This window comes from Meriones unguiculatus, chromosome 11 (genome assembly GCF_030254825.1).
Source record: "Meriones unguiculatus strain TT.TT164.6M chromosome 11, Bangor_MerUng_6.1, whole genome shotgun sequence".
In the NCBI taxonomy this organism is placed as follows: Eukaryota; Metazoa; Chordata; class Mammalia; order Rodentia; family Muridae; genus Meriones; species Meriones unguiculatus.
In genome coordinates, this window is record NC_083359.1 from 100,751,528 (window position 1) to 100,764,994 (window position 13,467).

General features: G+C 45.2%; 1 protein-coding gene across 1 annotated transcript in view; it reads left to right on the forward strand.

The window, feature by feature from the left end:
- The window catches only part of Dnah14 (dynein axonemal heavy chain 14), a 242,443-nt gene that overhangs the window by 12,062 nt on the left and 216,914 nt on the right, over positions 1-13,467 (forward strand). The window contains exon 3 of the mRNA XM_060365100.1: positions 12,556-12,654. Coding sequence (XP_060221083.1) covers positions 12,556-12,654 — 99 coding nt within the window. The remainder of the gene's footprint in view (positions 1-12,555; positions 12,655-13,467) is intronic.

The window sequence follows — 13,467 nt, forward strand, 5'->3', positions numbered from 1 at the left end:
CCCAGTGCTCTTAATCACTGAGCCTTCTCTGTAGCCTAATTATTTTCTAAAGAAAAATAGCAAAGTAAGTGTTTTTTTTGTTTTGTTTTGTTTTGGGGGGGGAGTGTTCTCAAAGTGTGATGCAAGTGTACAAAATTCTATATACCAATTTCACGAGATAGTGAGAAGAGCTCTTTTTGTTTTGTTGAGCCAGTGTTTCCTGTAGTGAAGGCTACCTCAAATTTGCTATGTTGCTAAGGCTAGCCTTGAAGCTCCTGATCCTCCTGCTTCTACCCCACAAGGGCCAGGATTCAGTACTGCAGGTGTGGGTCACTGTGACCATCAAAAAAAGACGTCTCCTTTGCCTGTTTTCTAGACACACTGCTTCAGAGAATGTCTCTGGTCGGTTTAGTGTCTGCTGTTTGCTGTGTAAAAAATACCTCAGGAGAGCCCCCCTTAACCTTGAAGAGGAGCCTCGGCGGCCTCTCTAGCTCTTGGCCCTGATATCAAGCCAGGACAGCCTCTGCCTTGTAATTACGTGCAGCCCAGCTCCAGGCCATGGTTTGCCTTAGATTCATCAATCACCCTGTCTTTTCCCTTCTCCCACCTCAAGGCTACATTTACATAAGAGATATCCAAGGGCAGGGCAGCGCTTTGCACTCAGAGTGGCTTCTGCCCTTCCTGTGAGAACTACAAACTGTGGTGGAGAGGGGTGAAGCTGAGGTAGGCTCGCGGTGGCCCTGGGGACCGCGAGGGGACGGGCTTCTGTGAGATCCTCGTTGCTGGCAGAGTGTTTGCTATGCAAACACTAGTGCCCAAGTCGAATCCCCAGAACCTACATAGTAAGGTTTGGGCACGGTGGGGTGTCACACACCTGTAACCCCAAAGCAGGGAGGAGACAGGTGGATCCCTGGGGTTTGCTGAGCCAAATGGCCCAGTTGGTGAGCCTCAGGTCCCAACGAGAAGCCGTTTCTTTCAAACAAGGCTGACAATGTTTAAGATGCCCGAGGTTGTGCCCCTGGACTCCAGGTCTGTATTCACACAAGCATACAAACACACAAACACCCAAAGATCCTAATTTCACAGTCTCCACACATTGCCAGCCTCCAGACTTCCTGTTGACATGAATTTTGTGTCATTACCAAACTGAAATGTGATCAGAATCACTGGAAGGGTTCTCTCTTCCCATCCTCCTCCCTCTCCTAAGATTATGTTTATCTCTCTCTCTCTCTCTCTCTCTCTCTCTCTCTCTCTGTGTGTGTGTGTGTGTGTGTGTGTGTGTGTGTGTGTGTGAGAGAGAGAGAGAGTGAGTGAGTGCGATTCAAGTGCTCGAGCCTGGGGCTTTCCATATTTTCCACATTCTAGTCTGGAACTCTATTGCAGAGCCAATGTTTAGAAAGCATCCAAAATGCTTTTTCTTTTCCTTTGCTTTCTCTCCCTTCTTTCCTTCGTTTCTTCTGTTCTTCCTTCCTTCCATTCTTCTTTGCTTCCCTCCTTTTTTTCTTTTATACTTTCTTTGTTAGAGAGTGTACTGCTATAGAATTCAAACTGATCCCAAATTGCCATGAAGCTCAGGTTGAGTGCTTGAGTGCCATGATTACAGGCATGTACCTCCATACCTAGCTTTCCCAGGTGCTCTTTCTAGGACCCAGGGTTCTAAAACAATACCCCACTCAGCAGTGGTGTGCAAACTGCCAGATCTTCAGTGATGGAAGGATTTATGGTGATATGGTCACAGATAAGAGTCCAGAACCCAAGGACTTCAAAGATAAGCAGCCCCTTCTCCCCTCCTTCCCTCTTCTTCCTCCCCTTCCCCTCCTCCCCTCCCTCTTCTTTCCTTTGGCAAGGCTGAATTTGACTTACAGGTAACAGAGGCCAATGCAAGTTGTTAGGAAGCGCTGGGGCTCCGGGAGAAGCTGGGAGTGGGTGTTGCAGTGGCTGGCCTCTGCTTCTCAGCTCTGCTTTTCTTGTTGTAGGCTTTACTCTGCTTTGTCTGGAGATGTGATTTCTTGCCAGCTCAAGCTGAAGTATAGCCCAGGGTCCTACATACATTACTGTCCCTGCCAGTGGTAAGCTTCACAGGGATGCCTGCTTCCATCGAGAGAAAACGACAGAATAGCTAGAGAAACAAGAAAAGGAATTTTTCTACAGCTTTGGCCAAAGCTCTCAAACTGTTCAAGTTTATCTAGATTAGTGGTTACTTGTCTGCTTCCAAAGAATTCCTTAAGCCAACTTGGGCTCACTGTGATCAGAGCTCTCCCGCTGCAGGAAGTATATTCACACTTAGAAAAAGCAATAAAAGAAGTATAGTCTAAGGGAAGTCCCACGGATCCTGTTTGTCAATGACTTTCCCAAAACGTAAAACGATGGGATTCTCAGTCCAGCAGGTCAGCATGGGGACTCCCTTGAATCCACCAGAAAACAGGGTGCCTGAAGGAATGTCACATCTGTGGTGCCAGCATCAGTTTCCCAGTCAGTTGAGAGGAACGCTGTCTCCATACGTGTGGGAACTGATTCAAACGTCAAGAAACATTTCGGACTTGGGTTAATGTCCTGGGTGGCTCTGGTTACCGTGTTACTGGACAAATCCAAGGAAACACCTTATCTGTATAATAGTGTTCTGTATGTGCGTGTATGCAAGTACACATCTATGTGTGCGCGTGTGCGCATGTGTGTGTGTGTGCGTGCGTGCGTGCGTGCGTAGACCAGCTTCAGTACCACTTCTCAGGAAGTACTTTGGTTTTTAGGTAGCCTCTCCCTGGGTCCTGGGCTCACAGCAGGCTCGGCTGACTGAATAGAAAGCACCCTGGTTCCTCCCGCTTTTCCTCCCAATTGCACGCACACCACCACCGTGCCTGGGCGCTGGGGGTCAAACTCAGGCCATGCTGGTTGGGTGCTTTCTTGACTGTGCCCCAGAGCTGAAGTTTGTTTTCGCTTAAACCTGATATTTTATAGCTGGCTAAGAGAAGTCATTTTTTGGTTTTCCGCTAGATGTGCCTTGGCTTTTATTACTTGATTGTCATTTAGGAGCTTTTAAGCTTCCTGATTAAAATCACCATGTGTGTGGATCCTAATCAGTGCACTCTTCTACTGATTATAATAGTCATCTCCAACACTCACGGACTATTGGTTTGGGCGTCTGGGTTGGTTGATGTAATTGTCTTTTGTCGGTCTTGGCCACTTGGTTCTGGCTTTAGAGTCAAGGATAGAAGAGAGAGGTTATGGAATCTCCCCCCAAGACTAAAGAAAGTCTCTAAGGCCAGGTGTGTGGCAGGGGTCTCCCTGCATGGAGGCCCGGAGAGGCCATTGTGTGAAGCTGTGAAGGGAAAGCCTAGATGGCTGTGGAGATGCCAGAGCTGTGGGTACTGCCGGGGAAAGCAGCTAACAAGGAGTGAACCATTCCGAGAGAGAGAAGTGCGTTAGTCAACAAAGCTGAAAGAAATTAGAGCTCTGAAGAGCATTTTGATGTTAGACACATGAAGATGCAGAGTTTGGAGTTTTCCCAGCTGGTTTTCAGTCTTGCTTTGGTCAGTATTTCCTCACTATGCTTTCTTCCTTACATTTTGGACTGGGAATGTATATCCTGTGCCATTTTATGTTGGAAGTATGTGATCTGTTTTTTATTTTTATTTTACAGGGGAGTGCAATTAAGAGATTGCATGAATCTCAGAAGAGACTTTAAACTTTGAGCTTTTTAAACATTGTCAAGTTGCCTTGGTCATGGTGTACCTTCACAGCAATAAGCCTAAGACACATATAGAGATATAAGACTGAAGTCAGGGGTCATTTCCTAGAGATTTCCATGTGTTCCAGTTTTGGTCACCCTTTAAGGTGAGAAAGGACTTTAGACAGATATAAACGCTGAGGTGCAGGGGTTGACTTTCTGAAGTCACACAGTGAAATTAAACGGTTAGTGTCTAAAACAGGACCTTGTCACTACAAGCCTGACACTTAGCAAGACTGCAGAGACAGCAGGACAGTTGCCACAGCGCAAGGAAACTGCAGTGGGCTTTGAAGGAAGTCACGTGGTCAGTTCTAAAGCTTGCCCAGAAGTGATCTATGGGTCTCATTTCCTTGAAATAGACCCTGCAGAGTACTTTACCCTGGCAGGCATTACTCTCCCCAAGCAGAAATGGGTTTGCCTTCACTTCTTTGACCTGGCTTTCTGTCACATTCCTGCTCGTTTTCTCCTTTCCCCTCTGCGTTTGCTTAGAGTGCCACACTGTGCCCTCGCTTTGTTCTGCAGGAATAATTTTGATCTTTAGTGCCTCTTGCCCGGCTTAAAATTCTACATTGTTCTATTCCCGATTTCTAAGTTCTTGTTTTCCTAAAGTTCTGCTTACATCTTTGTCTACCTCCCTCTCTCTTCCTCTCCCTTCTCCCCTCCCTCTCTCCCCTCTCTTTTCACCCCCCACCCAGCCCCCAGTAGAAGCTCTTCAGATCCTGTGGGCTGTGCGGATTTGGGGTCGGGGGCTATTGTTAGGCTGAGGGTCTCAAGGGTCTGCCTGGGAAATTTGTGCCAAACATCCTCAAACCTTTAACACAGGTTCAGGGGTTCCCGAACAATGTGTTTTTCTGCGTTCTCTACCAGAGGCAGTGGAAGTGTGGGTGTGGGCTTGGATGTGGGTGGATGGGTGAGTGGATAGGTGGGTGTGCATGGCTCATGGGTGGTCCAGTCTGGCCCTAAAACTCACCATGTTGATGAACCTGACCTTGATCCTCTTGCCTCTACCTTCCAAGCACTAATATTACAGGCAGAAGTTGCCACACTGAGTTCATGACAGTATTGGGGTCTGTTTGCTTATTATTTTTTAAGTTTATTTATTTTATTTTCTTAAACAGCTAAGAACTTTATTTAAAATTTTGAAAACATTAAAGGGAAGTTATATTCTAGATAGGAAATGACACTGTCATAATCTTACTGGGGAGTGCTTAGAGAAAAAATAAATGGTTGACTATTTTGATGGGCCAGAAAATCAGACAACCTATAATCTTTAGGTTAACTCTGTTTCTTTAATTTTCCACTAATTTAGGATGGAGCAACTACAGTGCTTCTCTTGAAAAAGTTAATTATTTTCTGAACTAATTCATTGACATTTAAAACATTTTTGAAAAAAAAATGTCTTTATTATTGATCATGATTGGCAGGATTTAAATGACTTACCTTTATATTTTGCATATGAATGTGTTTTATTAATCTTATTTTTGTGTTACGTGTATAATTGGACAATCATATGGAAAATTAAAAAAAAAACCCTTCCCATTAAGAATGGAGAAATTAAGCTAGGTGGTTGGTAGTGCATGCCTTGCAAGGTAGAAGTACATGAATCTCTGAGTCTGAGGCCAGCTTGGTCTACACAGTGTGTTCTGGGACAGCCAGGGTTACACACAGAAACTCTGTCTCCAAAAAACTAAAACAAGAGAGGAGACTGGGGAGATTGGGACTGGAGAGAGGGTGCAGGTTAGTTAAGAGCACTCACTCCTTTTGCAGAGGACCCAGGTCAGTGCCTGGCATATCAGACAGATGACAAACACCCATAACTCCAGTCCAGGGGGATGCAGAATTCTCCGGCCTATCCTATGCGAACGTGATACACAGAAATTCACTCCAGCACATACTCAAACATACAAATAAATCACACACACACACACACATATTGGGATTTGGGGCAGCTTATAGAGGCACATGCCTTTAATCCTAGCATTTGGAAGGCAGAGGCAGGCAGATTTCTGAGTATGAAACCAATCGGGTCTACATAGTGAGTTCTGGAACAACCAGGGCTACATAATAAGACCTTCTTTCAAAGTAATTAATTAAAAATAGATTAAAAGTCAACATCTATTGAACTGGTTTTTAACATCTCAACACTTAACTGGCTGCAGGAAAAGAAGAAACTTTTTTTTTTTAATGTCCCTCGTCTACCTTGGAATGCCAGCTGATGCTGTCGTGGTGCGTAGGCGACCATATTGTTGGTCCTAGGGGCAGCTTCCCTGCCATGTCTACTCTGTAGCCCTTACAGTCTTTCTGCTCTCTTGTCTGTGCACTGAAGATCTCGATAGTCTGTGGCTCTTTCGAGGGAGTCTTATCACCGGTAAGGCACACTCTTCCCCTTTCTCTTCTCAGATAAAGCTCTCCATTTCCCCCTTCATAGCACCTTCATAGGACCAAGTGTCCCCCTCAATACAGTTTCTTCTCTCTTCCCATAATCCCTTTCTGCATTCTTGGCTTTTACAGTTACTTCAGGTTGCATACATCAAAAGAAACAGAACTAGGATCATCAAATAAGAGAACTGTGGCATTTGGCTTCAGGATCTGGGTTAGCTCACTCAGTATAATACCTTCTGGTTCCGTCCATTCATCTGCAGATTTCAGCTTTCTTTACAGCCGGATAAAATTTCCTTGGGTAGCTTTTCGCTCAGTGAGTTCAATTGTACAGCGCAGAAACCGCTTCTCTGTACAGCCAGATCCCGGGGCCCGTGTTCTCCAGACCCTGCCGAGGCACTTCTAAGATGTCCCAGCTGCTGCTGCTCCATGGTCTCACCGCAGGGGCAGGCTCCGAGTGGCTCTGTGGGGACCGGGAAGGAGGCCATCAGTCTGCCTGAAGCAGAACATGATTCTGGCCCAGGATGCGAATAATTCATGCCTTTTTAGTCCGGCTGCGCTGCAGAGCAAGCCTCTGCCTGACTTTGTTTCCTCTTCGGTTTTAGAAGGTGGGACGCCGCGGTACTCAGGGGTGGGTCTTTCAGCCAACAGTTCACCTCCACTGTCTGTAGAGTGGAGGAGGGGACTCTGGTTTCCACAGCTGCAACCAGTATTTGCTGTGTATATAGAGACAGAGGTAGAAATGGAGAGATAGATACAGTTATGTTAGGGTTGTATTAAAGGCTTCAAGTGTAATTCCGATGTGCTTTTGTTGTCTGTACCATGCTGGAAAACCATGTGAAGGAAATGACCAGGGCAACTCAGGGACTATCATGGCTCAAGGCAGCTACAACAGATAAAGCTGAGTCTACGCACCATATTCAAGCCCTAACAATTAGACAGCCCTAAATGGACTTGTGCTCTCATGAGGCAGAGGCAGGGAAATTTAACAGACAGAAAGGTGGGACATGGCATGACCACAGAGGAGACTGGAGTGGTATAGCTACAAGCTAAGGATGTCAGCAGACACCAGGAGCTGGAAGAAACAAAGGAAGGCTCCACCCCTTCAGGAGTTTTGATTTCAGCTCAGGGAAACTCAGGTTCCTAAGCCCGGCATTCACCATTATGCCACAGAGCGTAATGAGACCCATTATCCAATGTCTCCTTCAAAACTCAAGCAACTCTGTGCCAATGCTACTCTTATGTTTTTAGGCAGGTACACTGAAAAGTGCTTTCAATCAGATTTCCCACACATCAAACTGCCTTTGGAAATCTGAGTTTCTAAAACTACTTATTCAAGATATTCAACAGACTCGTGAATTTATCAAAAGAAAGGATGGAGGAAAGGAAACAACAACAAAACAAAAAAGCAAAAACAAAAACCAAATGCCCAGGCACTCACTTTTGGTCACAGAATTAAAATAGCCAAGAGTTTTCCGAAAGTTGTTGAAGTTTCTCTTTGGGCACTACTTTTCAGTTGAGCGATATTGGGGACTCTGAAGGGCCATTCTAAACGTGACTGATTGAAGTCTATCTGCGTGAGCCTGAGGCATGGGCTAGACAGGAAACCGACTCCCCAAGCACAGCATCCTGTTAGCTGGAGATGGCAGGCTTCAGGGCAATGTGCTCCTGCCCACTCAGACCCACTGCTCATGAATACTGTCTGAACTCCGTCCAAATTTGCATTTAAGCAATTAAGATTTAGAAACATATTCCAAGTTCAGACATCACTCACAGTTTTGAAATTCAAATTAGAATTAACCTCAAATGGATTAGTCAATTAGAAGAGGCTTCTGGGCACCTGTCAGGGTTTTGGCCATGTGTGCATTGCGATAACCTAAAATACCTAAATTTTGGTTCACAATATGCTTTTAAAGTGGCAAGGAGCCAGCAACAAATGTGCAAAGGAGCAGAACAATGCTTTTAACTTTTTAAGCTCATATTTTGAAGATTATCTCCTTTGGGGAAATGATTTCCTTACATATTTATGCATCTATTCTTTTTTCTTTTTCATTATTATTATTATTATTATTATTATTATTTTGCAGTGCTTACACTGAGCACTGCTAGGTGAGTCTAACCCCTCTGAGCTCTATGTTCCCAGCCTTGGAGAGATAATTTTTAATGCTGATTAATTTTACTTTGGGGCAATATAATTATTGTTGGTGGGGTAGGTATTATGCCTGCAACAACGTAAGCATTCCATCAGGCTGAAAATGGAAGGGGGAACCAATTGATTTTTCAGATGTTGTTTAGCTATAAAAACACAGAGTGATGTTGTTTAGCTATAAAAACACAGAGTGAAATTATTGGAACAGATGGCGAAAATTGCAAAGAGTGTAATCTGGGGCTTTTTCCACTTACACATTTGAGAGCACTTCTATTTTATGGGCTAATTAGAGTACTGGCTAGAAGAGAGGTGCTCATCTTAAAAGATCAAACACACACACATACAAACAGACACAGACACACACAGGGACACACAGATACACTGAGAGACACACACAGAGGTACAAACACACACCACAGTCAGAGACACACAACAAACCACACACACACATTTAGTTCCCAGCAAGACACTGGGTGCTCATGAGTGGGCATAACTATATCTCCAGGGTGTATGACTCCCTCTCCTGGTCCCCATAGGCACCTGTATGGTCATGCTTGCTTGCACACACACATAAACACACACACCTCATCATTCAGTTATAAAGAAAAATTGATCATGGCAGCGCATGCCTCAATGCTTAGGATATGGGGGGGGGGCTGCAGATTAAGTTCCTGACAGCCTGCAGTCTGAAACTCTGCCTCTAAAGCCCAAGCCAACAAGTAACTCCTCTGAACGCAAACAAAAGAAATCAAAACATTTGCAGGGAAGTGGGGGGAAAGACAAAAGATGCCATGCCGGGCAGAATAAGCCAGACTCAGAAAACCAATAGTCACACATCTTCCCCTTATGTGGAATAAAAAGTTGTCCTGAAAGCAGAATTCCTAGAGGAGAGGAAAGTGGGGGTGGGGGAGGAGGCAGGGATGGAAGGTTTGCTGGCGACTTGCCCTCTGCATCCACCTCACCCTTCCATTTGCTACATTTGACACTTTTTTGCTCTCCGTGAACTGTCAATAACATCACGGGGCCTTTTTCAAAAGCTCATAGACCTATGACATGCTTATGTGAAGACATCACACAAAATCTTTCAGTTGATATATACTAGTGATAAGAATAACGAAAAGAGGAGAAAACGATCCACCACCGAAAGGTACAAAATAGTTAACCAGTTCAGTGTGGGCAGGAAAGGCTAAAGAGATGAGATTGATGGGGCCCAGGCGGTCCACCTTCCTTTTTAAAAAGAGTTACGTGCAGGGACCCTGTCCCCCAACACCATGGTGTTATGAGGACGTTGGGGAGTGATTAGGGTTTAATGATAATGATGGTTGAGATGCCATGGCGGGATCAGTAGCCTTGTAAGAAGAGAAGAAGGGTTTAGGGATATGCTCAGCTCAGGGGGTGCTTGCCTAGTCTGTGTGAAGCCTTGTGTTGAACCCCAAGCACTGCATTAAGTAGCAAATACCCAGCATCATGCTGGGGGAGAGGTGGGAGCCAGAAGGTCTGATTCTTTAAGCCTCTGAGCCATATGGAAAATCCCAATCATATTTTATCATCAAATATATTGATACCCCGCCACTTGAGAATCCTGCCAGGTCTTCCTGCAATGCTTGAAGAGTGAAGGATTGGGAAAGGTTGGCTTTTAAGCCTTAAGGCCCTAATAACTTCAGAGGACAAAGGAAGCTCAGTCCCACCTGTTTGATTCTGTAGATAGTTCTTGCTAGTTGGGTAAATTGAAGAATCTGTGCACTCACAGGGCACACTGAGCTCATGGTTGTGAACCGTTATTTCTGGGGTATACATGATTAGGTTCCCATGGGCTTTGGGGCTGCACATTTGAACAAACAGATTAAGACATGCCTGCTTTCTGTGTGTTTCTGTTTAAACACACTTCTCATATATTTGATGTATTTCCTTTGAACTCACTGCCAACAGTGCTGAGCAAATGCTTGAGCAAATCTTCCCAACACCATATTTTTCCCCTGAGCATCATAGCATTCTTGCACTTAGTAGTACTTTTGTACTATGATACCGGACCATTTGAGAGAGGGGAATTGTTCCCCTCCAAAGCTTTAAATATAAAGCAAACAGTACTAACTATATTACAAAAGCAGGTAATTAGTCACTACATAAAAGCCAAAACCTGAGGCCTGGGGTCCATTTGCCTTGCTTGACCTTAGGTAGGACCATATGTGATGAGCAACTGAAATTTTTCACCATTTAGTATCCTGGTTAGTTTTTCCTGGCCTCCTTGCCTAGGCATAGAGCCACCCACAGTGGGCTGGGCCCTCCCACACCAATCATCAATCAAAACAAAAACAGTCTCTCACAGACGTTGTGACAGGTCAGTCTGAGGGAGGAAGTTCTTCCAGAGCTTCTGAATTACTGCTTGACTTTTGGTTGTATCACGTTGACAGTCATTAAGACGGTGTCTGTATAGATTTTAGCACTCGTGCACAACTTTAGGATAGAGGTCCAGATGACCGAGGGCTTGTCTTTCTCCTGTAACGTGAATAAGGGGCTATTTAGTAAGGAGGGGTGATAACAGTAAATGTACATGCCATTAATAAGGGTATCCAGGAAGATCTAAGTCCATGAAAGGAATCTTGAAAAGCGTCACTACTTTACAGCTCTGGAATTCTGCACCTCATACTCAGCAGAGGTTGAAGGCAGGGGAAAGTGGCAGATAGGCAGCATGATTGTGACAGTTAGAACTGGGATAGGAAGTGTAAGAGAGGAAAGGGCTGAAGTTGAATCCCATGACAGCCAATTAAAGGTAAGATTTACCGAGACAATGATGACCGGAGGAACCCCTGGCTTTTGTTGTTATCTTTCTTCTTCTCATTAAGATATAATCTGTTGATTGACATTTTATTAAGGTCTGTTTCAGCTCTCTGGCCACATCTATTAAACTAGATATGATTATTGACATATAACATTTTTAGAAAATTCTCTTTGAAAGTGATGTTCCAGGCTGTAGAGATGGCTCAGAGGTCAAGAGCATTGGCTTCTCTACCAAAGGGCCTGAGTTCAGTTCCTGCAACCATCTATTGGTGAGATCTGGTGTCCTCTTCTGGAGTGCAGGCACACATGCAGGCAGAACACTGTATACATAATAAGTAAATAAAATCTTTTTTTTTTAAGTAGTATTTCCTTGCCTCCAACTCCTAAACCCTCTTACCAAATAACTTCCCAAAGAGTCAAAACTCACAATCAGTCTTTATTGTGATATATTGGAATGATCATGTCCTCAGTCCTATGAGTATTAAAAATTGAAATCTGACTATTTCCCCCTCAATTAGTCATAGGTCTTACAGACCCAATACATCTCTATGTTGTTTCTCTGCCTTTGTCCCTACCAGCAAATACGAAGAAAGGAACCCATGCATTACGAGGGCCAGAGCCATGTCGGGTACACAGTGAGCCCACAATAAGTCGTTGGGTAAGTGAAATATAGGACAATCAGTAAAATTATATGAGACATGTAAATGCGTGTTAACATATGTGTGTGATTTTTTTTTAAATCTTGGAATCGTGGATCCACTTCAATGTGCATCTATAACCTTTTATTAGTCTCTTAAGGCTGTTTTGTTTTTTGTTTTGACATAGGTTCTCACTGATATCCCAGTGAGACATCGCAAATGGTGTTCACATTTGCGATCTTCTCAGCCATGTGGGATTTATGGATGTGGGCATCAGGCTTGGCAGGATCAGGTTTTTAAACACTAGATCATGTCCACAGGCTGTGAAAATCATAAATGAATGATGCCAGGCAGGGCCGCCGGAGGTCTGATCTGTGCTAACAGTCCCCTCGGGCCGGCTTAGGCACTTCCGGTACTCACTCCGTTCCATGTTCGCCCCCGCTCCTGCTCTTAGCAACCACTGCGTGAGCAGCCTCCAAGCCTGATGCTCTTTAGGCCTGGGCTTCCTGAGGCACGAGGCGCTTGACTGTTATTGAGATGGGGCCGGAGCTGTAGACTCTGACCCCTGTCCCTGGGGAAGCTCCTGGAGTGTGCGGTGCTGAGGCAGGAAGAGGAGGAGGAGGCCTTGACTGCTACAGCCTACCAGGTAAATGGTAATCGGAGCAACGGACCTGGGCCTCTGCCGTGCCTGGGCCCCTTGGGAATGTCCTCATGGGTGTCCCTGAGCCCTGTCCTCCTCAGAGCAGAAGTTGCCTAGCTGCTACTTATCAACCAGGCCGCGGTGAACCATTCCCAGACTACGAGATTTTAAAGTTTGTCTGGTTTCTTTCCAGTCGTAACTACGTGATATTTTGCTCTTTTGCAAAACTGCCGCTGTTTGCCATCATCACGTGCCTGCCTTGTTCTAGTTTGTGTCTCTGATGCAGTGACTCGACAAAAGTCACTTGGCGGGAGAGAAAGGGTTTACCTGACTGACACAGGAGAGACGCCAAGGCAGTACCCTGCAGGTAGGTGTGCTGACGCTAACTGTGAAGCTAACTGTGGCAGGGTTTGTGTGCGCACAGAGCACAGGGCTCCTAGGAGGACTGGTTCCAAGACACTCCGCTCAAATCCAGGATGCCTCAACTCCAAATAGCCTCATGTTTGCGCACGACCCATCATCCTCTAGAAAATTCTGGGTTATTGAGATTACGGTACTATCTACCTAATACAGTGAAATTCTGTGTCGATACCCACCCTGTGAAATAATCCTCTGCCTAGGCTCAGCCCTTGAAGACACACTCGGTGTTTGGCGTGTGAAAAATTCAAGCTTTGCTTTTGGGAATGTTCTGGATTTTTTTTTTTTTTCTTAATTCTCAGGTGCTGAAATCACAGGTTTGTAGCACAGCAACCTACAGTAAGTACCCCACCACCACACAATTTTCTCTCCTACCCACCCCCCAGCCTCCATCCTTTCTCCCTCCTCTCTTCTCCTTCTCCCCACCTCCCCCACTCTTGCTACATGACCAAGGTTGGCCTTTAACTCCCAATCTTCCTTCCTCAGCCTCCTTGAGGGCTAGAATTGCAAGCCTGCACTATGAAGCCCAACGGCACCTCACTTGTTTGTATGTGTTTTCATGTTCATGGCGGAGGGAGGACACGTGTGAATGTGGAGGTCAGGAGGAACACCTTGGGGATTCCTTCGTCTCATCTATCTTTCCTTTAAGACAAGCTCTTTCCCTGGCCTGGAAGCTTACCAAGCAGGCAAGGCTAGCTGGCCAATGAGCTCCAGGAATCTACCTGCTTCTACCTCCCATCTTGCTGTGGTTGGGATTTTAAGT